Source organism: Triticum aestivum, chromosome 6B (genome assembly GCF_018294505.1).
Source record: "Triticum aestivum cultivar Chinese Spring chromosome 6B, IWGSC CS RefSeq v2.1, whole genome shotgun sequence".
In the NCBI taxonomy this organism is placed as follows: domain Eukaryota; kingdom Viridiplantae; phylum Streptophyta; class Magnoliopsida; order Poales; family Poaceae; genus Triticum; species Triticum aestivum.
Genome location: NC_057810.1, coordinates 406,745,130 through 406,768,977, shown reverse-complemented (window position 1 = coordinate 406,768,977; position 23,848 = coordinate 406,745,130). Strand labels below are relative to the sequence as shown.

The window sequence follows — 23,848 nt, the reverse complement described above, 5'->3', positions numbered from 1 at the left end:
CATACTTTTTCTCAAGTATTTGTCAGGCATAGTTTTGAAATAAATTTCAACTGCCAATTTGAATTCAAATTCCCACAATTCAAAAATCTTCTGAAACACTTCAAATGCCACTCAATTTCAAACAATATGCATAGATGCTTAGCTATAATTGTAAAACATTCCAAATGGGAAATTTGGGATGTTACATAACCTTGGGTTTCGTTGATGATGACTTCATGTAGGTGTTGAAGATGTGGATGCTCAATGTTGGTGTAGATCATTTGGAGCAATCCTTTGGAGTGAGTTGCACTTTCAACTTACCTACATGGGTTAGTCCCACAAGGAACAAACAAGAATATCCATAGACATAGAGTGATGCACACACAAGATGATGTCCATGAACTCATTAGGTTACCTTGTCCCTTGCCTTACCAACATGAGGGTTTGTGACTCTTTGAACTAGTGCAAGATATGGAAGTTGATTGCACTGGTTCTTGCCAAAATGATACTCCCTCCGTTCTAAAATAGATGACCCAACTTTATACTAACTTTAGTACAAAGTTGGGTCATCTATTTTGGAACGGAGGGAGTATGAGTGAAGAATGTTGGCGGAGTCACCCTCAAGAACTCTCTAGTTCTTCTTCTCCGGGATCCACATCATCTTGATGGGAATCCTTGGAGTTGTAGTTGTACTTGATGAAGTAGAACTTGACGTAGTCTTGGGGACCCACTTGAACGAGGCTTTAGGTGCTTCTTCAAATGCATCAATCTCTTCTTGAAGCTTGTCTTTGCCTTTGTTCTTGTGGTCTTGTGGTGGAAGATCACCTTGAGCTTGTGTTCCCTTGAAAGAAGTAGGATCATACTTCTCTTGTTGAGGAACAAACTTCGTCTTGGGGTATTGATCTTATTCCCACTCAACTCCATTGGCATTGAACCTTCGTTCAAAACCAACACCTTGATTCTTCCGGTGCCTTCCTTGCTTGCGTACAATTTCCTCGAATTGCTTACTCCCGGCAAGGCTCTTGTAAACACCTTTCTCTATAATTCCCTTCAATAAGCTATTTTCTTGCTCAAGTGTAACTTGGCTAAGAGAATCATTAGTGAAATCAAGAGAACTACTAGAAGCAACAATATTAGATTTGACATTATTATTGTTACTACTAGAAGAAGTATCTTTCTTGTACTTGTTACTTGACTTGACTTGAGGCATGTAAGTGGATAAGAGTAAATGCTTGGCAATGTAAGAAGAACTTTTCTTGCGAAGATCATCATTGATTGCCTTTAAGAACTCACGCTCTTGCTCAAGATTGAGCTTTTCAAAGCGTAACTTCTCATGAGCCCTTAAAAGTTCTCGATGATCTTCGTAGATAGTTTCATGAGCTAACTTAAGAGTGTTTAGTTCTTTAGTTAGAAGCTCAATCTTCTCCTTATCATTGTCATTCGTTTTATCTTGATTAGCATGATTAATTGACGTTTCATCATAGTATTCATCACTAGAGTTGTCAACAAGTAAATCATCATCCACAAGCAAGTCATCTTCATCACTATTGAAATCAACATACTCAGGGTGTGTTAACTTTGGACCTTTGGCCATGAAGCATCTTCCAACACCTTCATTTGGTGAATCAAATATGTCGTAGGAGTTGGTTGACACAAGTGCTAGACCGGCAACACCTTCATCTTGAGTGTATTCGGAGTCGGAGTGATAGCTTCTCTCGGAGTGATTGTCGGAGTCGGAGCCAGATACCCATTCACCAACATGAGCTTGATGTCTTCGTTTTGTGTAGCTCCTTGATGACTTGTCCTTCCTTTCCGAATCCTTGCTTCTCCGTGAGGGTCTTCGTTCATAACGATCATCTCTACTACTCCTCTCTCTTGGTGGTGATTCTTCTCTTTTGCTCCTTCTTCTTGGAGAATCTTCTCTTCTTTTGTAGGGTGCCGTACACTCATTGGAATAGTGTCCGGGTCTCCCACAATTGTAGCAATTGCGCTCTCGACTAGAAGATCTCTTATCATTGTAAGACCTTGACTTAGAGCTTCTTTCTTTGCTTCTACTCTTGTAGAATTTGTTGAAGTTCTTCACCATTAAGCTCAATTCTTCGTTGAAGGCTTGTTTCTCGCTTGATGATGTGGGGGCTTCACTTGAGGCTTTGTAAGCACCACTTGACTTGTTGTGAAGTTCCTCCTTATCCTTGAGTGACATCTCATGAGCAACAATTCTTCCAATGACTTCCGTTGGCTTGAGATCTTTGTAGTTTGGCATCATTTGAATCAATGTGTAGATGGTATCATACTTTCCATCCAATGCTCTTAAGATCTTCTTGATGATGAATTTGTCGGTCATCTCTTCACTCCCTAAGCCGGCAATCTCATTTGTGATAAGAGCAAGCCTAGAGTACATTTCAGCGACACCTCCACCATCCTTCATTTTGAACTTGTCAAGCTAACTTTCGAGCACATCCAACTTGGATTCTTTGACGGACTCGGTACCTTCATGCATATCAATCAAAGTATCCCAAATTTCCTTTGCATTCTCAAGATGGTTGATTTTGTTGAATTCTTCGGGGCACAATCCGTTGAAGATGATATCACAAGCTTGAGCGTTGTATTGCAGCATCTTCAATTCTTCTGCATTAGCTTCAGGGTTCGGTTCTCTCCCATCAAAGAATTCACCTTGCAAGCCAATAGAAATAATTGCCCAAACGGCGGGGTTATGTCCAGGAATATGCATTTTCATCTTATGCTTCCAACTAGCAAAATTAGTACCATCAAAGTAAGGACCTCTACGGTGATAATTTCCCTCGCTAGACGCCATACTCTCCTAGGTTGTGAAACCAAGGCTAGGACCACCAAAAGCTATGGAAATCAAAGCAAATAAAGACCAAGGCTCTGATACCACTTGTAGGACCTTGAAGTATGTCTAGAGGGGGGGTGATTAGACTACTTGACCAATAAAAACTTAACCTTTTCCCAATTTTAGAGTTTGGCAGATTTTAACTATTTTAGGACAAGTCAAGCAATCATCACACTATTCAAGCAAGCATGCAAAGAGTATATAGGCAGCGGAAAGTAAAACATGCAACTTGCAAGAAAGTAAAGGGGAGGGTTTGGAGGATTCAAACGCAACTGGAGATACGGATGTTTTTGGCGTGGTTCCGATAGGTGGTGCTATCGTACATCCACGTTGATGGAGACTTCAACCCACGAAGGGTAACGGTTGCGCGGGTCCACGGAGGGCTCCACCCACGAAGGGTCCACGAAGAAGCAACCTTGTCTATCCCACCATGGCCATCGCCCACGAAGGACTTGCCTCACTAGCGGTAGATCTTCACGAAGTAGGCAATCTCCTTGCCCTTACAAACTCCTTGGTTCAACTCCACAATCTTGTCGGAGGCTCCCAAGTGACACCTAGCCAATCTAGGAGACGCCACTCTGCAAGAAGTAACAAATGGTGTGTTGATGATGAACTCCTTGCTCTTGTGCTTCAAATGATAGTCTCCCCAACACTCAACTCTCTCTCATAGGTTTTGGATCTGGTGGAAAGAAGATTTGAGTGGAAAGCAACTTGGGAAGGCTAGAGATCAAGATTCATATGGTAGGAATGGAATATCTTGGTCTGAACACATGAGTAGGTGGTTCTCTCTTAGAAATGGTAAGTTGGAAGTGTAGGTTCGTTCTGATGGCTCTCTCCACGAATGAAGAGGAGGTGGAGGGGTATATATAGCCTCCACACAAAATATAACCGTTACACACAATTTACCAAACTCGATGGGACCGAATTGTTAAACTCGGTTAGACCGATTTAGTAAACCTAGTGACCGTTAGGATTTTCGGTGGGACTGACATGCATCTCGGTGAGACCGATTCGGTTAGGGTTAGGGCATAACGTAATCTCGGTAAGACCAATTACACAAACTCGGTGAGACCGATTTGGTAATAAGCTTTCCAGAGAGTTGGTCAGGTAAACTCGGTGGGACCGATTTGCTCTTTTCGGTGAGACCAAAATGTTACAAAAAGGAAACAGAGAGTTTACATTGCAATCTCAGTGGGACCGATCGCTCACTTCGGTTAGACCGAAACGTTACGAAGGGAAACAGAGAGATTACAATCCCATCTCGGTGAGACCGAGATCCCTATCGGTAGGACCGATTTGCTTAGGGTTTGTGGCAGTGGCTATGACTTTTAGAATCGGTGGCGCCGGATAGAAAGAATCGGTGTGACCGATTTTGGCTTTAGGTGTAGGTCATTTGTGGATGTGGGAAAGTATTGAGGGTTTTGGAGCATATCACTAAGCACATGAAGCAAGAGGCTCATTAAGCAACACCTCATCCCTCCTTGATAGTATTGGCTTTTCCTATAGACTCAATGCGATCTTGGATCACTAAAATATAAAATGAAGAGTCTTGAGCTTTTGAGCTTGAGCCAATCCTTTGTCCTTAGTATTTTGAGGGATCCACTTTCATCATCCATGCCATGCCATTCATTGAGCTTTCCTGAAATAATAGTCTTGGAATAGCATTAGCTCAATGAGCTATATGTTGTTATGAATTACCAAAACCACCTAGGGATAGTTGCACTTTCAGTTAATCATAAGTAGGATGCTTGTCCAAGTTAGGGCAGTACCCATGTACCGGTCCACCCACGTATCAAATTATCAAAGTACCGAACGCGAATCATATGAACGTGATGAAAACTAGCTTGACGATAATTCCCAATGTGTCCTCGGGAGCTCCTTTCTCATTATTAGAAATTGTCAAGGCTTATCCTTTGCTACATACAGGATTGGGCCACCTTGCTGCACTTTATTTACTTTATTTACTTGTTACTCGTTACTATTTATCTTATCACAAAACTATCTATCACCTACATTTTCAGTGCTTGCAGAGAAAACCTTACTGAAAACCGCTTATCATTTCCTTCTGCTCCTCGTTGGGTTCGACACTCTTACTTATTGAAAGGACTATGATTGATCCCCTACACTTATGGGTCATCAACCTCACTCTCTGTCTCCCACCCCACCTAACTCTCGCTCTCTCTCCGACCGCACCCCGCCGCCGCTGCCGCCCCGACCCCCCTCCGCCCGCCACCACTAACGCCCCGCCGCTAATTAAGGCCCACCGGCCCCATGCCCCGTCATTCCATCACGCTGCCCTGGCCCGCCTTCGCCGGCACCGCTGTCGTTGTTAGTAAAATTATTGACTGCATTTTCATTCAACATATATTTTACATAATTCAACATAATTTAAACGAAAAATAAAAAAGAAATTAGTCGTCGTCGCTAGCCGCCAGCAGGTCGATCACGACGACGCCTTCGCTATCACCGCCGTCGTCGCTACTGCCGTCATCCCAATCGACGGGGCTGTCGTCCTCCTCCACCATCGCTGTCGGCGCCGCCTCATTGTCCTCTGCCGGTGCCGCCTCCTCGTCCTTCGCCGGCGCCGCCTCCTCATCCTCCGCCGGCGCCATCGCGGCCTCCTCTGCAGCCATGGCCTCGGCAGCTTGGATTGTGGCAGAGCGTCACCCTCTAGTACCAAATTACCCCGTACAAAACAGACAATTGCACCTTCCTAGCTCTCTACACGTTACCACATACTAAGCTTATCTCAGATGATTAGGTTAGGGTATTTCCAAGGGCAACCCGTAAAAAGCCTTCCGCATCCGTCAGCGGATAGGGGGACCAGTCCACGAGCACATATGCGGGAGGTCGACATCCAATTGTAGCCTCATACATCCGGCCTTTCGGATTTATTTCCCAGTCCACACGATCAAGTAGCCGCATGCAAAGGGTAGAGAAGTTCAAATAGTCGCATGCAACACTAGTTCAAATTAAAAAAAATTCAAATGTTTACATTCCAACATTGTTGCCCCCTTTCACCGCCTATTGATGCTTATGAGGACATGACTACCTTGGACACAACCAAAAATATTGCATACATGCATATTTGTGAGGTGATTTCTAATGCAAACTATGCAATAATATATTTATGTTATCCAAGACAAAAATACTTCATAGACTAATTGCAGGTGTATGGGGAATTTGTACAATCCACATACGAAGATAAGGCAAAAAGAGAAGTTCAGGTGTTGTTCAAAAAGTCCTCTCACGTTACTTTTGGGCCAAGAGAAAATAGAGTCCAAGTCCCACACGCTCTAGACTCAGATTTGGACTGCACAGACATACCTGACTCAAAAAAACCAAGATCTCTTTCATCCAGACTCTGAATTGGGTGATTCTTTTTTTGCTGGAAAGTAGATTTCGTGCACTTTCCAACCCAATTGGATTCACCTTTAAATTCGTCCGAAGTCTTGAGATATTGACGAAACAATCTGACATTGTAGCAGAATCCGAGTCAAACTACAAGTCCAAAAGTGTTGCATCACCTCCACTTGGGCCCATGAGCCTTGTACGACCTAAGGTTAATTTCGGTTGCCTTGGGACGTCCTCCCACCTCCTTGGCCGCCACCCCTTGCTCCTATATAAGTAGATCAATCTAGTAGCTTTTTCCTTGCGATTTGTTTAGTTAAAAGTTAGCTATTGCAACTTTGTGTACTTCATTTGTGTCCAACGACCAGATCAAGACCGCTTCCGGATCCCCACTTTATCAATACTTCATATATATTTGCAATATTCAGATTGCATTATCATATTCTTGTTTGTTCTTCGATTGCATGCAGGAATAGACCTTCGTGGTCAGGCTGATCATGCAACCAGCATCTTCAGTAACATGAGGAGATTGGTTTAGTGATTGCTAAGGCACAACGCCATTGCACATTTGTAGTCAGATCGTCAAAGTTGACTCCACCAAATCGATAGCTATCATCTCATCAAAAGATAGGGACACCCTCGCCTCTATGAAATGCTCAATCAAATCTTCCTCGAGCTGCTCGTGAGTTGGTCAATGCCGAATTTGTTGATGCATTTGAATAAACTCCTCAAATATGGCCGGATTCTGGTCCGAAAGTTGGATATGATCACCCATGTTCTCAAGTTCCATAGCTGCAGCAGCATCATCAGCCTCATCCTCAATGATCATGTTGTGCATGATCACACAATATGTCATCACCTCCCACAAGGTCTTTAGATCCCATTGTATCCACGAACAACTTCAAAACGGGCCTGAAGATCTCCAAATGCCCTCTCGACATCCTTTCTAGCTACTTGTATTTGGGCAAAATGAGCCTTTTTTCTAACCAACTGGGTTTGAGATGGTACTGACAAAGGTAGCCCATGGAGGATAGATACCACCAACCAGATAGTAGCACATGTTGTACTCATGTCCATTGACAGTACAGTGGCAAGGAGGAGCTTGTCCTTCAGTTAGCCTCGCAAACAACAACGATCATTGCAGCACATTGATGTCATTGTGAGACTCGGGCATGCCAAAGCAAGTGTGCCAAATCCAAAGATCCTGTGATGCAACTGCTTCAAGAATGATGGTGGGCTTCTTAACATGACCCCGATATTGCCCTTGTAAAGCCTCCGGGCAATTCTTTCATTTCCAATGCATGCAGTCAAGAGATCCAAGCAAACCTGGCCATCCTCTTGCTTCTGAGATTGCCAGGAGCCTCTCGGTGTCTGCCACAGTTGGTTCTCTCAGGTACTGAGGTCCGAACACCTCGACCACAACAGTTAAAAACCTGACCATGGTATCTCCGCATGTGCTCTCAGATATCTGTAGGTACTCGTTCCATGAATTAGTGGTCGTGCCATATGCAAGCATCCAGAGTGCGGCTGAGCACTTCTGGTGTCCTTCTTTAGGATGAAGTAGTTATCGTAGGACCGGGCGCCATGGTACAAACGATCGAAGACAGTCTTGCGCATCCGAAAACGCCGACGAAAATGTTCAGCGAATAGTGCATCGAGGGTAAAGTAGTCGGCCATCAGTGTCATGCATGCGCGCCCTGTTGCGGTTGAGTACTCGATGACCCTTGATCGAACCCTTGAAATTGAGAACAAGCTCCCCCGCACGCTCCGCGTCTTCAAGGACCGCCCGCATCATCGCCGTCTCATCGGAGTACTCCTCCTCGTCCGACGAGCCGTCAAAGGACTCAACATACTGCTTGTATATGTACTCCAAATCGGAATTCATTGCTACAAACAAGAAGGGACAACCGTTTTCAGTTCCGGCGATTCATCGAACAGTTGCCGGGCATGATAGATGATGGTACCTGGCGGGGCGCTCGAAGGACAGGGGGTTGAACGGAGATGGAGGAGAAATGGCGGGGAACCTTGCTGGATCGCCGTAGGTGATGGAGATGCAGATTTCCAGCAGGGGTGTGCTGCGGTGGAGTGGCGGCGAGGGCAAAAGAGAAAAAAAAGAAGAAGAGAAAATGGGGAGGATAGAGTCACGGGGTCCGGGAAGGATTTTGGGTGGGCCTAGGGTGTCGGATTCGTAAGTTTCGCGTGTCCGGACTCTCGCAAACCTCCCCTCACTTTTGTCTCCTTTTTGCGGGAGAAATCGCGTCCGGACCATCCCGCGGACCCATACAAGACCGTGTTGGATGACTTCTGCGGTCGGGACAACGCGGTCCGGACTGTTGTGGGAGATTTACAGGTCCGCATTGACGATGACTTTAAACATGGTGAAACCAGTCTATTAGGGTTTAAGCTCTATACTTGCATTCATGCTCGAATTTTCATGGATCTCCGGATGCGCGTGCGTGCTTGCGTTCACAATGTGTAGTCTGTGAGTGTTGCTAAAAAAGAAAAGTTCTCTATACGCGACCCCACATCCTGGCACGCCTCTCGCCCCGTTCCCCACCCCCGCGCCGCAAACGCGACCTGCCGGTTCATCACTTTCCCCGCCGCCTGCTATCGTAGCGCGGTTCGATCCGCCTCTGGGTAAGCTCCTCCAATTCTTGCTCCCCCAGATTTTCCCGCAATTCTTCTTTTGCGTGCCAGAGATCCTTATTTTATGTTGGAGCAGCCTAGAAATCTTTCTTTCTTCACTAGTACTTGTCTAGACTGTTTTGTTCTGATGATTTATTCGCCAGAAGTTGGATTGGCGAATGGTGGCGCACCAGGAGGCGGAGGCGACGACGACGACGACGACGACGGTGGACCCGATGCGCCTGGCGTCGCGGTGGCGGTCCCCGGCGGAGTGGGTTGCCACCGCAGCGGCACTGGACTCGGAGCCCATGCCATCCGAGCTCAACACCGCCAACAGCTCGGGCCTCTTTGCAGTCGTCTCCGTCGACAAGATGTCCGTCAAGTACCTCGGCGTCAACCACCACGGCCATGACGTCGGAGTCGTGCAGGCCGACTGCCCCGCTCCCATGCACCGAGCCGTCTACTACTTTGAGATGACCGTGAGGAATGCTGGGCTCAAGGGCCAGACCTCCATCGGCTTCACCACCGAGAGCTTCAAGATGCGCCGCCAACCTGGGTGAGCCACCTTTTCTTGGCTCTTGCTGCTATTTTGGTCTCTCCAGCCTGGGTTTAGTGCTCTGCTAGCAATTAGCAATTCCAAACTTGTCTCATTTTGTGAAAATGTACTACTTTGTGGTATTTGTGCTAGCTGCATAACCTGTCTGAGTCTGAGATGATGTGTGGATAGCTGAAATTGCACAATCTGGGCGAGGAAGGCCTAATAACATGTGCTCCCTCGGTCCCATAATGTAAGATGTTTTTTGGCACTACGCTAGTGCCAAAAAACGTCTTACATCATGGGACGGAGGGAGTAGTTTAGTAGTTGTATGCGGCTATTTGTTGTAATTCCTACACCGTTCATGCTAAAAAGAGGTTTGTGAATCTAATGAACTTTCCCACTGTTGTTTGCCATGGTGGGCATGTATTTTTCAGGCAGTCTGTTAGTTGTAGCGTCCTTCCTTGCTATGATCTCTATTTCTATGTAATGCTTCATATATTTTATGGACCTGTCTCCTGTTCATTTGAACTGACTTGAAATTTGACCTGCTATAACATTTTATTTTAGTGGTTGCTACTTGCTACTCAACGACAATTACCTGCTGATTATTCTGTCTGTTCTTTCTTCATTCCAGCTGGGAATCTCAAAGTTGTGGATACCATGGCGATGATGGCTATCTTTACCGGGGTCCAGGGAAAAGTGAGTCTTTTGGTCCCAAATTCACATCAGGCGACATAATTGGCGCTGGAATTAACTACATAGAACAACTTCTTTTCTTCACGTAAGTGTCCAGTTTTTGTTGATTACACTATTTGTTTATTTGATTCGCAGACCATTACTCTTCTATGAGGTTTTGTATTATTACATAACATTACATTTTCAGTTACCATCCTTAATATTTTCGGTTTTCTTCTGAAGATGAATAAATGCATTTGGTTGGTGCTTTTGTCATTTAACTTTAATAAAAAAATGATAGTTTTGGATTTGCACTGCCACCATAACTTTATGAATGGGCATATCTTCCTCTTATGCACTCATGTTGAATGCTGTATGCACCATATGCTTATCTCTTATTCTCTGCATTAAGTCCGTCACCTGTTTAATTTATTTAAAATATTGTGCGGTGTTGTGATCTAACTAGTTGTAGCATCTTGCAGAAAAAATGGATCTCTGATTGGGGCCTTTCCAAAAGATATTAAAGGACCACTATATCCTACTATTGCGGTTCATAGCCAGGGTGAAGAGTAAGCTGTCTCTTTCTATAGTGATTATTATGTTGGTTTTGTACATGCTAAATAGAAACTAAAATTTGCCCCAAATATTTCAACCTTAGTTGCAAAAACATGCGTACTTATTGAAGCGAATTCTCCCTTACATTTATATCAAGCCTTCCCTGTCCTGATTTACTGAATAAATGATGCTATAGGAATTTATTTTTTAAGCCACTCAGTGGCTTAACTCTCTCATGATTATAATAAAGAGACAAGACCAGTGGACATCTTTTAAACCATTCCACAGCTTTAGTGCACTTTGGTCTTGGCAATTGTTGACTAGGCTCCTTCTATAGAATCATCAGCTTTTGTGTTTCTTCGTTAGTTAAGCCACATTTTATAGGAAGGATTGTAGTAATCAGTAATTACAGGCCAAGTGGACCAATCACAAGAGCTCTGACCAAGAAATTAAATGAAATAACCCCTATGCTTATTTAGCAATGAAAACATCTGAGTTGGTATTCAAAGTTAGTTAAAATATTTGCTGAGCACAGTTTTTTTTTTCTGTATCTTTACTTGACAGACCTATGTAAAGCACAATTCACTCGTTTATTTTGTTTCTTTCATTCATAACAGCTTCAAATTGAAGGTGATTTTCCTTTGTGCTTCCAAATCATATACTTTATTAGTAACACTTGGTAATGACTCTTTGTTTAATGCTTATATGTAACTTCTATGCAAAAATTAATTGATTGAATTTTAGATTTGACATTCTGAATATAACATTAGTAAGTATTTTCTCACGGGTAAAATTTATGATTAGTTTAGGATCTATTAAGTGCTACTGAATTGGGGACTTAGTAGTTAGTACCAAGAAAAAAGTCTATAATACCGTACGAGCTTTGATAGACTGCAAAACCAGGTATTATGCCCCTTGCTATTGTAAAACTGCAAATAGTCCCTGAGGTGGTTTTGCCAATGTGACGGATAACATGACGTACAAAAGAAAAATCTTCACCAGGTAAAAGTTATCTCAACCCTCTCCTTATCTGGAGGGCGAGGTTGCCAACCCGTCCCCTGCAACAGTGCAGAGGGGTAGGGTGTCAGTGGAGGAGGACATCCAGCGCCATGGCCACAGCAGGAGCAGCCTGTGGTGCTGTCTGTCATCAGGCGCTGTAGTGGCAGGTCCTCAAAGTTTCCAGTGAGAAAGGACACACAGAGAGCACTATATGAAAGCTGACCTCCTTGGCACGCTACAACCTAAGCTGGAAAAACTGCCTCCACAAAACACATAACGCTGTTGTTTGCTCCAGTTCTAAAAGATCACGAGGCTTAATACCTGTTTTGTAGTTCAAGGTTTAAACAGGCACACCATCAAAGAGTGGGGAGGGGTAATATATATTCATTTACCATTGGTTATTCTATCGATCCCGTCTTCATCTATTTATCAACCACCTAACAGAAGCTATTCTTTGTATTTCATTGCTGCATATACCTGCCGTGATGGCTTTTTTTGTCAGATCTGATTATTTGATATATTTTTTTGCAAACCAGGTTGACAGTAAACTTTGGAAAAGAACAGTTCTGTTTTGATATTGAGGTGAGGCAAGATATTGCTGCTACTTAAAATTGTCCTAATTTTTCTTATCTCATCTGCAATTCCTCTTTCCATGGCCTAACTGTACACCAACAGTATTTTGCGGCACCCATGGAACATGTTTCACTGTATTATGATTATCCATCCCAGTTTGCTGGATTCGCTGCATCTTTAGGTGCAACGATTTTTATGTACTCTGAAAGGAATAATAATAATCACATACACCGTTAATAAAAAATCGGTTGATTTTTTTCTAACATAGTTGATATAGTTGCAAACTAATGATGTGCTTGTGATAGATAAACACATAATGCTGTTGTATACACTCTAGATTTTTTTGTGTTTGATGCAATTCACTCCTGTTTGGCAGGGTTATATTCTTGAGCAGAAAATGACGCGACAATCTATTAGCGACAAACTGTACTTGCAACCAGATATCAGTCATTGGTATGCCTCTATATACTAAATGACAGCCCATTATGTTTAGTGTTGCATCACACGATCTTAGATGTGGATCCAGAATTAAGGTCAACATGGATATGATTTAGCCATTTCACATGCACTAAATGATATGCACTGTTCACTTATTTTGGGTGCTGTTTTGTTGTTCTTGAGGTTTACCATTTGGTACAATCTACTTCGTAGCTTGCCATCTTCTTCCCATCCAACCTTATTTCGAGCTTTGTTTCCACTAAACTGTTTAAACATTGTGTTGCATAGATCATTCCTTTCTTAATATTTAAAATCATTTCTAGGCTGACGCGTCCTATGCGTATGTACCATGCACTTATGGCAGGATTGTTCGTTCATATCTCCTACATTATGGCTACCAAGATACATTGAATTCTTTTGATGCGGCAAGTGAAACTGACCCTCCAGCGAATCATCAAACTGGTTATGGGGAACCTCCTGAAATGTATGGTCTTAGCCACAGAAAAATATTGCGTCAGGTAAGCTGATACATTGCATCACATGTAACTGTGTTTCTGCGATAAGTCTTATTTGTTTATATTTTTTGTCCCCTTAATTAGCAGCTCCAGAGAATCCGATCTCTTGGTTAACCTTTTATGCAATAGTTTAACAGCTAAAGATCAGTTACTAGCCAGATGGATGAACCCTTTGTGCCCATGTGTGTTTTAGTGTAGTTATTGTCTTTGTGTGCCGTGATGGGGTAACCGGACTATTGTTTACGATAATTCAACACATTTTATTCTTTTGAAGTTGTTCATTTTTACATTTGATTGGCCTCTGAAAATGGTATGGTTGCAAGCTTCATGAGAATATCCTTAAATTATGAAACAATTATTGCCCACTCTTCTCAGCTGTTATTTAGATTGCCTTAGGCTTGTCATTTTCCATATTTTTCTGTACAGTACTGTTGTATGTGAAGCCCATCACTATTGACCCATGAGGCCCAGGTCCAGGCCCATTCAGTCAAGTGACTAGCTGACCTAGACAAGGAGAGGCACGATGCTGTCTGCCTCTGAGCACCGCTAGAGCCGTTGCAGCCACCTTGCTACGTCTCCTAGATGCTCCACATGGTATCAGTCGCAGGCGGGGCACTGAAGACGGCGGCAACGGTGGTCTAGTCGTCGGCCGAATGGCTGGTGGCAGGGTCCGGCGAGGAGGCGGCGGCACATCTGGGCATGACTGTGCGCGCGTGTGCGGGTGTGCGGCGCTGTCGGGCTGCGCGAGAGGGGGCTGCAGGACAGCAGGTGCTCTTGCTGGAGATCAGTTGGTGGCGGCAGCAGGTCTGAGCGGAAGCGCGATGGCGTGTCCAGGCACAGGAAGGAGTAAACTCCTGCGCCTCGTTCCTGCTGGTGTGGAGGTAGCTACGGGTGCTGCACGAGCTGGAGGCTTGTGCTGCTCTTGTCTCTGCTGGTGCTGTGTGGCTGTGCTTCTGCTGCTGCTGATTGGAAAGGGAAGAGGAGACAGCATTGAGAGAGCTGCTGGTGCTGAAGCTGAAGACGGCGGCAACGGTGGTCTAGTCGTCGGCCGAATGGCTGGTGGCAGGGTCCGGCGAGGAGGCGGCGGCACATCTGGGCATGACTGTGCGCGCGTGTGCGGGTGTGCGGCGCTGTCGGGCTGCGCGAGAGGGGGCTGCAGGACAGCAGGTGCTCTTGCTGGAGATCAGTTGGTGGCGGCAGCAGGTCTGAGCGGAAGTGCAATGGCGTGTCCAGGCACAGGAAGGAGTAAACTCCTGCGCCTCGTTCCTGCTGGTGTGGAGGTAGCTACGGGTGCTGCACGAGCTGGAGGCTTGTGCTGCTCTTGTCTCTGCTGGTGCTGTGTGGCTGTGCTTCTGCTGCTGCTGATTGGAAAGGGAAGAGGAGACAGCATTGAGAGAGCTGCTGGTGCTGAAGCTGCTTCTTCTGATTCGTGAGGAGGAGGTGGAAGAAGAGGTGCTGGAGGCGGCGACAAGCTGCTGCTGGTGGTGGTGTGCATTGCTGAGGGCTGAACTGCTGCTGCTGTATTGGAGTGTAGAGTAGGAGCTGGTGGTGCCTGTGTTGCTGCTGCTTCTGCTGGAGGTGTTGCTGCTGTGTGCGGCTATTCGAGAGGAGGGCTAGCTGCTGCATGTGGCGCCTGGGAGAAGATGGCAGGTGGTGAGGTTGTGGATAAGTTCAACGACTTGGCGGAGGTGACCGGAGTCATGGATTCCGTGTGGCCGGATGGTGGATGTTTGTGTGACGCAGAGGAAGGAGGAAGACACGTAGGAGATGAAGGCTGGGAGGAGACCATGACCTGAAGAGGACACACATGTTCCAGGCAGGTGTGAGTTGCACGGGGCAGAGGAGGCAAAGGCGAATGTCGTTGGTTTGTTGTCAACATGTGCAACAAGTATGTGGCAGCACGCATGTGCTTTGCGCTTTTCCTCGGCGAAGTGATGCAGGAAGTAGAGGATACGGGTGAGATCGAACAAAAGGATAGCCAGGAGGATGCTAGTCTTCCCAGTTTGGCTCATTTTATCTGTACAAATGGAGGCAGCACTGAAAAGGCCACAATAGCTGCTCACAGAACTGATCCGGAGTGGGTACTAGACTCGGGTGCATCTCAACATGTTGCTGGTGACTTCAGGGAATTTGAGTCACATGATCTAGTCACTCACACTCCGTCACAAAGTAACACTTTATGCACATCTGACAGAACATTGCAGCCTATTAAGGGTATTAGGACAGTTACAATGTACACCTGCTATTAAGTTATCTTTAGTCCTACATGTGTTAGCTTTCCCGGTCAATCTGCTGTCTCTGAGTACTCTTAATGACCAGGTGGACTGTAGGATAACACTTGACGGAGGAATGTGTTTGATTCAGGACATGCCGTTTGGAAGGAGGATGGGGATTGGAATAAGGCATAGGGGAGGCATAGGGGACTGTGGTACATGGAGCGTGAGGGGCTTGATCAGATGGGAAGCTCAGTGATTGCGGCAATTGTGGAAGAAAGAGAGTCCTTGGTGACAAAACATCACTACAGAATGGGGCATGTATCCTTCGATAAAATGTACAAGCTATTTCCTGATGTAATGAATGAAGTAGACAAGAACAAACTGAAATGTGATGTGTGTGAGTTTGGAAAACTTTGCTAAACACAGAAGGACGTCTTGTGTGAGCAAGGGATTTAGAAGTATATCCCCATTCATGCTTATTCACTCGGATGTGTGGACAAGTCATGTGGTGTCGGATAGTGTGCAAAGTATTTTGTGACCTTTATTGATTGTCACTCGCCTATGACATGGGTCTATTTGATCCGTCACAAGGACGAAACTTTCCAATGCTTCAGGAGGTTCTATGCCTGTGTGAGAAACCACTTCACTGTTCAGGTACAAGTGATAAGAAATGATAATGACACCGAGTATGTGAACATAGTGTTTGGGACTTTTTACCAGAGGGGATTTTGCATCAAACCTCATGTCCGGACACTCCTCAGAATGGAGTGGCAGAAAGGAGGGATCGACATATTTTGGAGGTTGCTCAATCATTGGTGTTTACTACTATGAATGTGCCGAAATTCTTGTTGACTGAAGCTGTGATGACCGTGACACACCTGATCAATCGCACATCATCGAGAGTACTAGGGTATGAAATCACCTTCCGAGTTACTTAGGGGAAAGAATGATTTCGTGGTTCCTTCCAAGCTGTTCGGTTGTGTCTTCTTTGTCAGCGATCACATGCCATCCGTGGGAAAATTGGATCCATGGGCCATCAAGTGTATCTTCATTGGACATTCTTCTGGGCAGCGCGGCTACAAGTGTGGGAGTCCTGAATGAAGGACCTTTGCAAGCATGGATGTCACCTCAGGAATCCAAACCATTTTATGGCGAGAAAACTGATCTTAGTGGATTATCTGAAAGTCTTGACCATACTCAATCTACCTTGATAGGTCAAGGGGTTGGTGGTAGTTGTGGTGGTGCTGATTCAATGCTGCAACAACCAATTGAGGGTGACATTATGGTACGGTGAAGCGAGTAGCAGCCCCAGTAACTGATAACACCGCCGAGTGGTGAGTCGAGTGAAGGACCGATTGTGACTGATGGGGCGCCGAGTCAGGCAGACGGTGCTCCCACATGGATCGGTTGTGTACTGATGTGGACGGCAGAGCAAGATGAGTAGCTAAAGACAGGCAGTGCTTCCACCTGGGTCGGTTGTGTATTGAGGTGGATGACAGAGCAATAGTAGCTAAAGGTGTACACGGAAGTGAGGTGATGGTGTTACACCAGCTCAAATTGGTAGTGTGCCGAGGTGGATAGCAGAGCAAGAGGAACAACTAAAGGTGTATTCACAGAAGCGAGATGATGGTATTGCTATCACAGTGAGCAACTAGGCCAGTCACTGAGGGAGCAACAAGGTAGTACTGATGCGATGCCCATCTCCTCTGATGGGGATAAGGGTCGGTTGCTACTGAAGGGTCAATTGATAGGCCAATTGCTTTGAGGAAAACTACTCGAGCAACAACAAGAATACCCCAACGACATTGGAAATTATGTTACCTATGAAGCATTATCTCCAGCCTACAAAGCATTTGGTTCTTCTCTTCGGCCTGTGTCAATTTCGACTGACTTGAAGAAGGCAAAGGAGGGCTCAAAATGGCGCATGGCCATGGTGGAGCTGGAGGATCTATGTAAGAACAAGACATGGGTACTACCACCTTGTAATAGGAAATAAGGCAGCCAACTGCAAGTGGGTATACACTAAGCAGCAGAAGGAAAGATTGAAAGGTACAAAGCAAGGCTTGTGGCGAGGGGATACAGCCAGACCTAGAACATTGACTATTATGAGATATTTGCTCCAGTGGCAAAGATAAACGTTGAGGATTCTGATCTCATGTGCAACAAATTTGGGTGGTCTTTACATCAGTTTGACGTGAAGAATGCTTTCTTGCATGAGAACCTACAGGAGGACTACATGCCTCCTACGTGGAGATCCCACCTGGGTTCTCTACTTCTGAGACTGCTGGCAGGGTATGCACGTTAAAGAAAGCTCTTTATGGTTTAAGATAGTCTATGCCAGCATGGTTCGACAAGTTCAGACATGATGTATGTAATGTGAGGTATGGGCAGTGTAATGGTGATCATACGCTGTTCTACAGAGATGGGAAGGGGAAAATCACTATATTTGCTATATATGTGGATGATATTATTATCAACGAGAAAGCTAAAATCCATGTGGCAGGAATTCTGTGACAGATCCAAACGACGTGCGATCCGTCCGATAATCTCGCGCACCCCCGCAGATAAGACGGGCCGTGCTCCCTACTCCTTTCGCTAAAACCGCTCCAGGTGCGCTCCGTTGGCTCAGCCAGTCAGAGAAAAAGAGAAACTGAAAAAGGAGGTCGTGTGTGTTAGTCCATGTACTCTTTTGTATTTACCCCATTGTATAAGGGGTTTCCTGCATATTTCCTACACCTATACATGTATATATATACTGGCCTATGGCCTCATTGGAATACAAGTTGCATATTCCTATCATGGTATTAGAGCATAGGTTTTTTTTAGCACGCGCAACTCGTGCTTGATCCTCTTCTCGTCACCGCCGCCGCGTTTCCTCTGGTCCGGCTGCAGGTTTCTCTCGCCCCGCCACCAACCCCGCCGCTAGGCCCGCTCGATCCCGCTCCTCCCGCTCGTCACTCGCCCGAGCAAGCCGCGTCCGCTCCCGCTCGCCAGGCCCGCCGTTGCCAGGCCCATCCCGCATCGCCAGATCGCCCGTCGCGCTAGCCCTCCCGCTTGCCAGGTTTGCCCGCTCACGTCGAGACCAACCCCGCCGCCAGTCTTCGCTCGATCCCCAAAGCGCCCGACTCGGCTCTGGTCCTCCTGGCACCTGCGATCTCGCCGGCCTCACCTGCTCGATCTTTGTTTCTTTGATCGTCTGGTTCGTCTTCTTCGCCGGGAGAGCTGTGTCTTTCCAAAAAAAAGAGAAAAAAAACAATGTTTGCTGCGTCGGGCTATGTTGCTGTTCCTCGTTGTCCGGTGATTTTTGATGGCACTAACTACACCGAGTTCATTGGCTTCATGCGCATTCATATGCGTGGCATTCGTCTATGGGGCGTTCTTTCTGGCGAGGTCTGTTGTCCGCCACGTCCGGTTCCTCCTGTGGCTCCCACTCTGCTGACGCCACTGATTCTTCCTACGGATGCTAATCAGGCTGCGAAGGATGCAACTAAGCTTGCTGATGAGGCCGCTATTTGTGCTTATGATGAGCAGGTTTTGACTTATGAGGAGGCTCTTCAGACGTATCATGGTGCTCTGTCTGTTTACACCCAGTGGCTTGATGATGATGCTCGTGCTGCAGCTGTTCTCACTGCTAGTGTTCTGCCTTAGTTTGCCTCTGAGTTTCTGGGCCTTCCTACTGTATTTGAGATGTGGACTCGTCTCCGTCAGCGCTATGAGCCCTCTGGTGATGCCCTATACCTCTCTGTGGTTCGTCAGGAGCATGCTCTTCAGCAGGGTGACTCCACTGTTGATGATTTCTATGCACAGAGTTCTGCTATCTGGCGTCAGCTTGATTCTCTCCGCACTGCTGGTTGTCGCACTTGCCAGTGTTGCCAGGCTATGCGGGCTGATTCGGAGTTTCATCGTGTCTACGAGTTCTTATCTCGGCTCCGTAAGGAGTTTGAGCCTCGGCGTGCTCAGTTGTTTGCTCGTGGCCAGATTTCTCTCATGGAGGCGCTTTCTGAGATCCGTGCTGAGGAGACTCGCTTACGTGGCGCTGGTTTACTCGAGATTTCCTCTGTGCTCGTTGCTCGCACTCCATCTCTGCCGCCTGCTGCACCGACTCCTCCACGCTCCAGTGCTCCACCACTCTTGCCCACTCCTACTGGCGGTCAGGGTCGATCTCGTCCTCGTTGCGGCTACTGCAACCAGGATGGTCATATTGAGTCGCAGTGCTTCTAGAAGAAGCGGCACATGCGTAAGGCACGGACATCATCTTCCGGGACTTCTACTTCGACATCTTCAGCCACCGCCTTAACTAAGCAGGATATTCTGAGACTTAAGCATCTGCTTGTCGCTACAGGTTCTTCTTCGACTGGTACTGCAGGTTCTGTGACTGATGCTTCCCGCATTGAGGAACCACCATCTACATAGTCAGGTACATCCCCGTGGGTTTTGGACTCCGGAGCTTCTTTTCATATGTCGTCTCATTCTTCTAATTTGTCTTCTCTTCGATCACTTGATATTCCTGTTCATGTACTCACTGCTGATGGAACTCCTTTTTCTGTTGCTAGTCGAGGCAATCTCACCACTCCTTATTCTGTCCCTGATGTTGCTCATGTTCCTCGACTTACTATGAATCTGTTTTCTGCTGGTCAACTTACTGATTCTGGTTGTCACGTCATCCTTGATGTTGACTCTTGCTCTGTTCAGGATCGTCGGACGCACACTTTGGTTGGGGCTGGCCCTCGCCGCCATGACTCTCAGGGTCTTTGGGAGCTCGACTGGCTTCATGTTCCTTCCGCTGCCACCACTGTCGCCAGTCCATCCGCTTCTGTCGCTTCAGCTACCGGCTCCTTTCAGCAGTGGCATCACTGACTTGGTCATCTTTGTGGTTCTCGTTTGTCGTCTTTAGTTCGTCGAGGTCTTCTGGGGTCTGTCTCAGGAGACGTGTCTTTAGAGTGTCAGGGTTGTCGGCTTGGCAAACAGATTCAGTTGCCTTATCCTACTAGTGAGTCCGTGTCCCAGCGTCCTTTTGATTTAGTCCATTCTGATGTATGGGGTCCGGCTCCCTTCGCTTCGAAAGGGGGCCATCGATACTATATTATTTTCATAGATGATTTCTCTCGTTACATTTGGCTTTATTTTATGACTTCTCGCAGTGAAGTTCTTGCCATATATAAGCGTTTTGCTGCCATGGTTCATACTCAGTTCTCTTCGTCCATTCAAGTGTTTCGTGCTGACTCTGCTGGCGAGTATATTTCCAAGATATTGCGTGCTGTACTTGCCGAACAGGGGACTCTTCCTCAGTTCTCTTGTCCTGGTGCTCATGCTCAGAATGGTGTGGTTGAGAGAAAGCATCGTCACTTTCTTGAGACGGCTCGTGCATTGATGGTCACCGCCTCACTTCCGCCTCATTTTTGGGCTGAAGCTGTCTCCACCTCCACTTATCTCATCAACCTTCAGCCATCCGCTGCTCTACAGGGTGGTGTTCCTTTTGAGCATCTCTTTGATCGTTCTCCTGATTATTTGACGCTTCGCTTGTTTGGTTGTGTTTGCTATGTTCTTTTTGCCCCTCGCGAACGCACCAAACTGATCGCTCAGTCTGTTGAGTGTGTTTCCTTAGGCTATAGTGATGAGCATAAGGGCTATCGTTGTTGGGATCCTATCGGTCGTCGGATGCGTATTTTTCGGGATGTGACTTTTGATGAGTCTCGTCCCTTCTACCCGCGTCCATCTTCCTCGACCTTTTCAGTGGAGGATATCTCTTTCCTCATTTTTCCCGACGCACCTATCACTCCAGTTGAGCCCTTGTCTATCGTCCTGCTCACTCTACTTCTCCATGCCCACCATCTCCCACGGTTTCCTCCCCTTGCATGTCACCGGATTCCGCACCTTCATCCCCGGTGATCTCTTCGTCTCCACCTCCTGATTCTCCCTCGGCTACTCCTCCTGGCATTGTTCCATCTTTTCCTCAGTATTACACTCGTCGTTCACGTAATGTGGATGTGTCTGCTGTTGTGCCGTCCTCCTCGTCTCAGCCTGCTTATGGCTTGCGTCCTCGTCCGCTTCCGCCTGTTGATCACCTTGTTTTTTCCACCGCTGGTGCTGCTGTTCTTGAGCCGCCTTCTTATCGTGAGGCTGTTGTTCATCCTGAATGGCAGTTTGCGATGGCAAAGGAGATTGCTGCTCTTGAACGCACTGGTACATGAGATCTTGTTTCTCTTCCTCCAGGTGTCCGTCCCATCACTTGTAAGTGGGTCTACAAGGTTAAGACTCGCTTCGATGGTTCTCTTGAGCGTTACAAAGCTTGTCTTGTGGCTCGTGGTTTTCAGCAGGAGCATGGTCGTGATAACGACGAGACTTCTGCTCCTGTGGCCCATATGACCACTATTCGTACACTTCTTGCCGTGGCCTCTGCACGCCACTGGTCTGTGTCTCAGCTTGATATTAAGAATGCTTTTCTTAACGGTGAGCTGCGCGAGGAGGTATACATGCAACCACCACTTGGGTATTCTGTTCCTGATGGCATGGTATGTCGTCTTCGTCCCTCTCTCTATGGCCTTAAGCAAGCCCCCCGCGCCTGGTTTGAGCGTTTTGCCTCTGTGGTGACTGCCGCTGGTTTTTCAGTGAGTGCTCATGATCCAGCCTTGTTTGTCCACATTTCTCCTCGTGGTCGGACTCTTCTTCTCTATGTCGATGACATGATCATCACTGGTGATGACCCCGAGTATATTGCCTTTGTAAAGGCCCGTCTTAGTGAGCAGTTTCTTATGTCTGATCTTGGACCTCTTCGCTACTTTCTTGGGATTGAAGTCTCTTCTACCTCTGATGGCTTTTTTATATCCCAGGAAAAGTATATACAGGATCTTCTTGCTCGTGCTGCTCTTACTGATGAGCGCATTGTTGAGACTCCCATGGAGCTCAATGTTCACCTTCGTGATACTGATGGAGACCCCTTGCCTGACCCGACGCGTTATCGTCATCTTGTTGGGAGTCTCGTCTATCTAGCTGTCACTCATTCGGATATCTCTTATTCAGTTCATATTCTGAGTCAGTTTGTCTCCGCTCCCACTTCGGTTCACTAGTCACCTCCTTCGTGTTCTCCGATATCTTCGGGGCACGATCTCTCATCGCCTGTTCTTTCCTCGCTCCAGTTCCTTATAGCTTCAGGCCTATTCGGATGCTACGTGGGCTAGTGATCCCTTAGATCGCCGTTCACTTTCTGCTTACTGTGTTTTCCTTGGTGGTTCTCTCATTGCCTGGAAGACGGAGAAACAAACTGCAGTTTCCCGTTCGAGTGCAGAGGCTGAGTTGCGAGCTATGGCTCTTTTGACGGCAGAGGTGACTTGGTTACAGTGGTTACTTTAGGATTTTGGTGTTTCTGTCCCTACACCTACTCTGCTATTGTCTGACAGTACAGGTGCTATTAGCATTGCGCGCGACCATGTGAAGCATGAGCTCACCAAGCATATTGGTGTTGATACTTTTTATGTGCGCGCTGGTGTGCAGGATCAGATTATTGCTCTTCAGTATGTGCCTTCTGAGTTACAGTTGGCGGATTTCTTTACGAAGGCTCAGACTAGAGCGCAACATGGCTTCTATCTCTCCAAACTCAGTGTTGTTCATCCACCATGAGTTTGAGGGGGGGGGGGTGGTGTTAGAGTCCATGTAGTCTTTTGTATTTACCCCATTGTATAAGGGGTTTCCTGCATATTTCCTACACCTGTACATGTATATATATACTGGCCTATGGCCTCATTGGAATACAAGTTGCATATTCCTATCAGTGTGCATGATTCGAACCTGCGTCTCTGCCAACACTATCTCAAAGACCTCACGCCATAGCCAACTAGTCCAACCATCATTATTGTACACTATAGCTAGAAGCCATCAATTTTTACCTCAACTACTATAGAAACATGAGATATTTCATAGATTTTTTCATGCGCTTGTATAGTGATCATCATCGTAGTGCATCACCAATCTTGCACTTCATGTGATGGGTACAAGGGCATCTCCAATTTACCACATGTGTCCGGACCGCGCTGTTTGGACCATGGAAGTCATCCAATGCGGTCCGTGGTGTGGTACAGACGTACTTTCTCCCGCAAACAAGACACAAACATGGGGCCTTGCGGGGAGTCTGGACCGCTCACACCCCCGATTCTGACCACCCTGGCCCACCCAAAAAAACCTCCCCCGCTTTCCTTTAGATGCACGCACCGCTTACCGTGCCGCCTTCATGCCGCCCTAGAGCACTAAGCGGCCGACATTGATGTCGCGTGGCGTGGTGCTGACTGACGCGACCTTTCGGCAGCCGTCGCTTCAAGCGGATGCAACTTCCCGAGAGACCAACTCCGGCCGATGCGTTGCATTGAAGCAGGCTAACAGCCCCTTCGCCTTGGCCTTGCCGCGACTATATAAGCCGTGCGCTGGCAACGCACAAAGCCGGATTCCCCTCCCGGAGCACCGGCCCCCTCCCTTCCCTTGTCTCCATGCCCGAGCCCCTCCTCTTCGCCCCCAGCTGAGGTGATGCCGAAGTCGTGGT

General features: G+C 46.7%; 1 protein-coding gene across 3 annotated transcripts in view; it reads left to right on the top strand.

The window, feature by feature from the left end:
* The first annotated feature begins 8,533 nt into the window (after positions 1-8,533).
* LOC123137287 (ran-binding protein M homolog) overlaps positions 8,534-23,848 on the top strand; it is a 32,990-nt gene continuing 17,675 nt past the window's right edge. The window contains exons 1-7 of one of the 3 annotated variants that reach the window (XM_044556984.1): positions 8,534-8,821; positions 8,974-9,365; positions 9,982-10,128; positions 10,505-10,591; positions 12,113-12,158; positions 12,526-12,602; positions 12,952-13,105. In XM_044556984.1, coding sequence (XP_044412919.1) covers positions 8,989-9,365; positions 9,982-10,128; positions 10,505-10,591; positions 12,113-12,158; positions 12,526-12,602; positions 12,952-13,105 — 888 coding nt within the window. In that variant the 5' untranslated portion in view covers positions 8,534-8,821; positions 8,974-8,988. The remainder of the gene's footprint in view (positions 8,822-8,973; positions 9,366-9,981; positions 10,129-10,504; positions 10,592-12,112; positions 12,159-12,525; positions 12,603-12,951; positions 13,106-23,848) is intronic. The other 2 variants (XM_044556985.1, XM_044556983.1) reach the window with 2 other exon arrangements.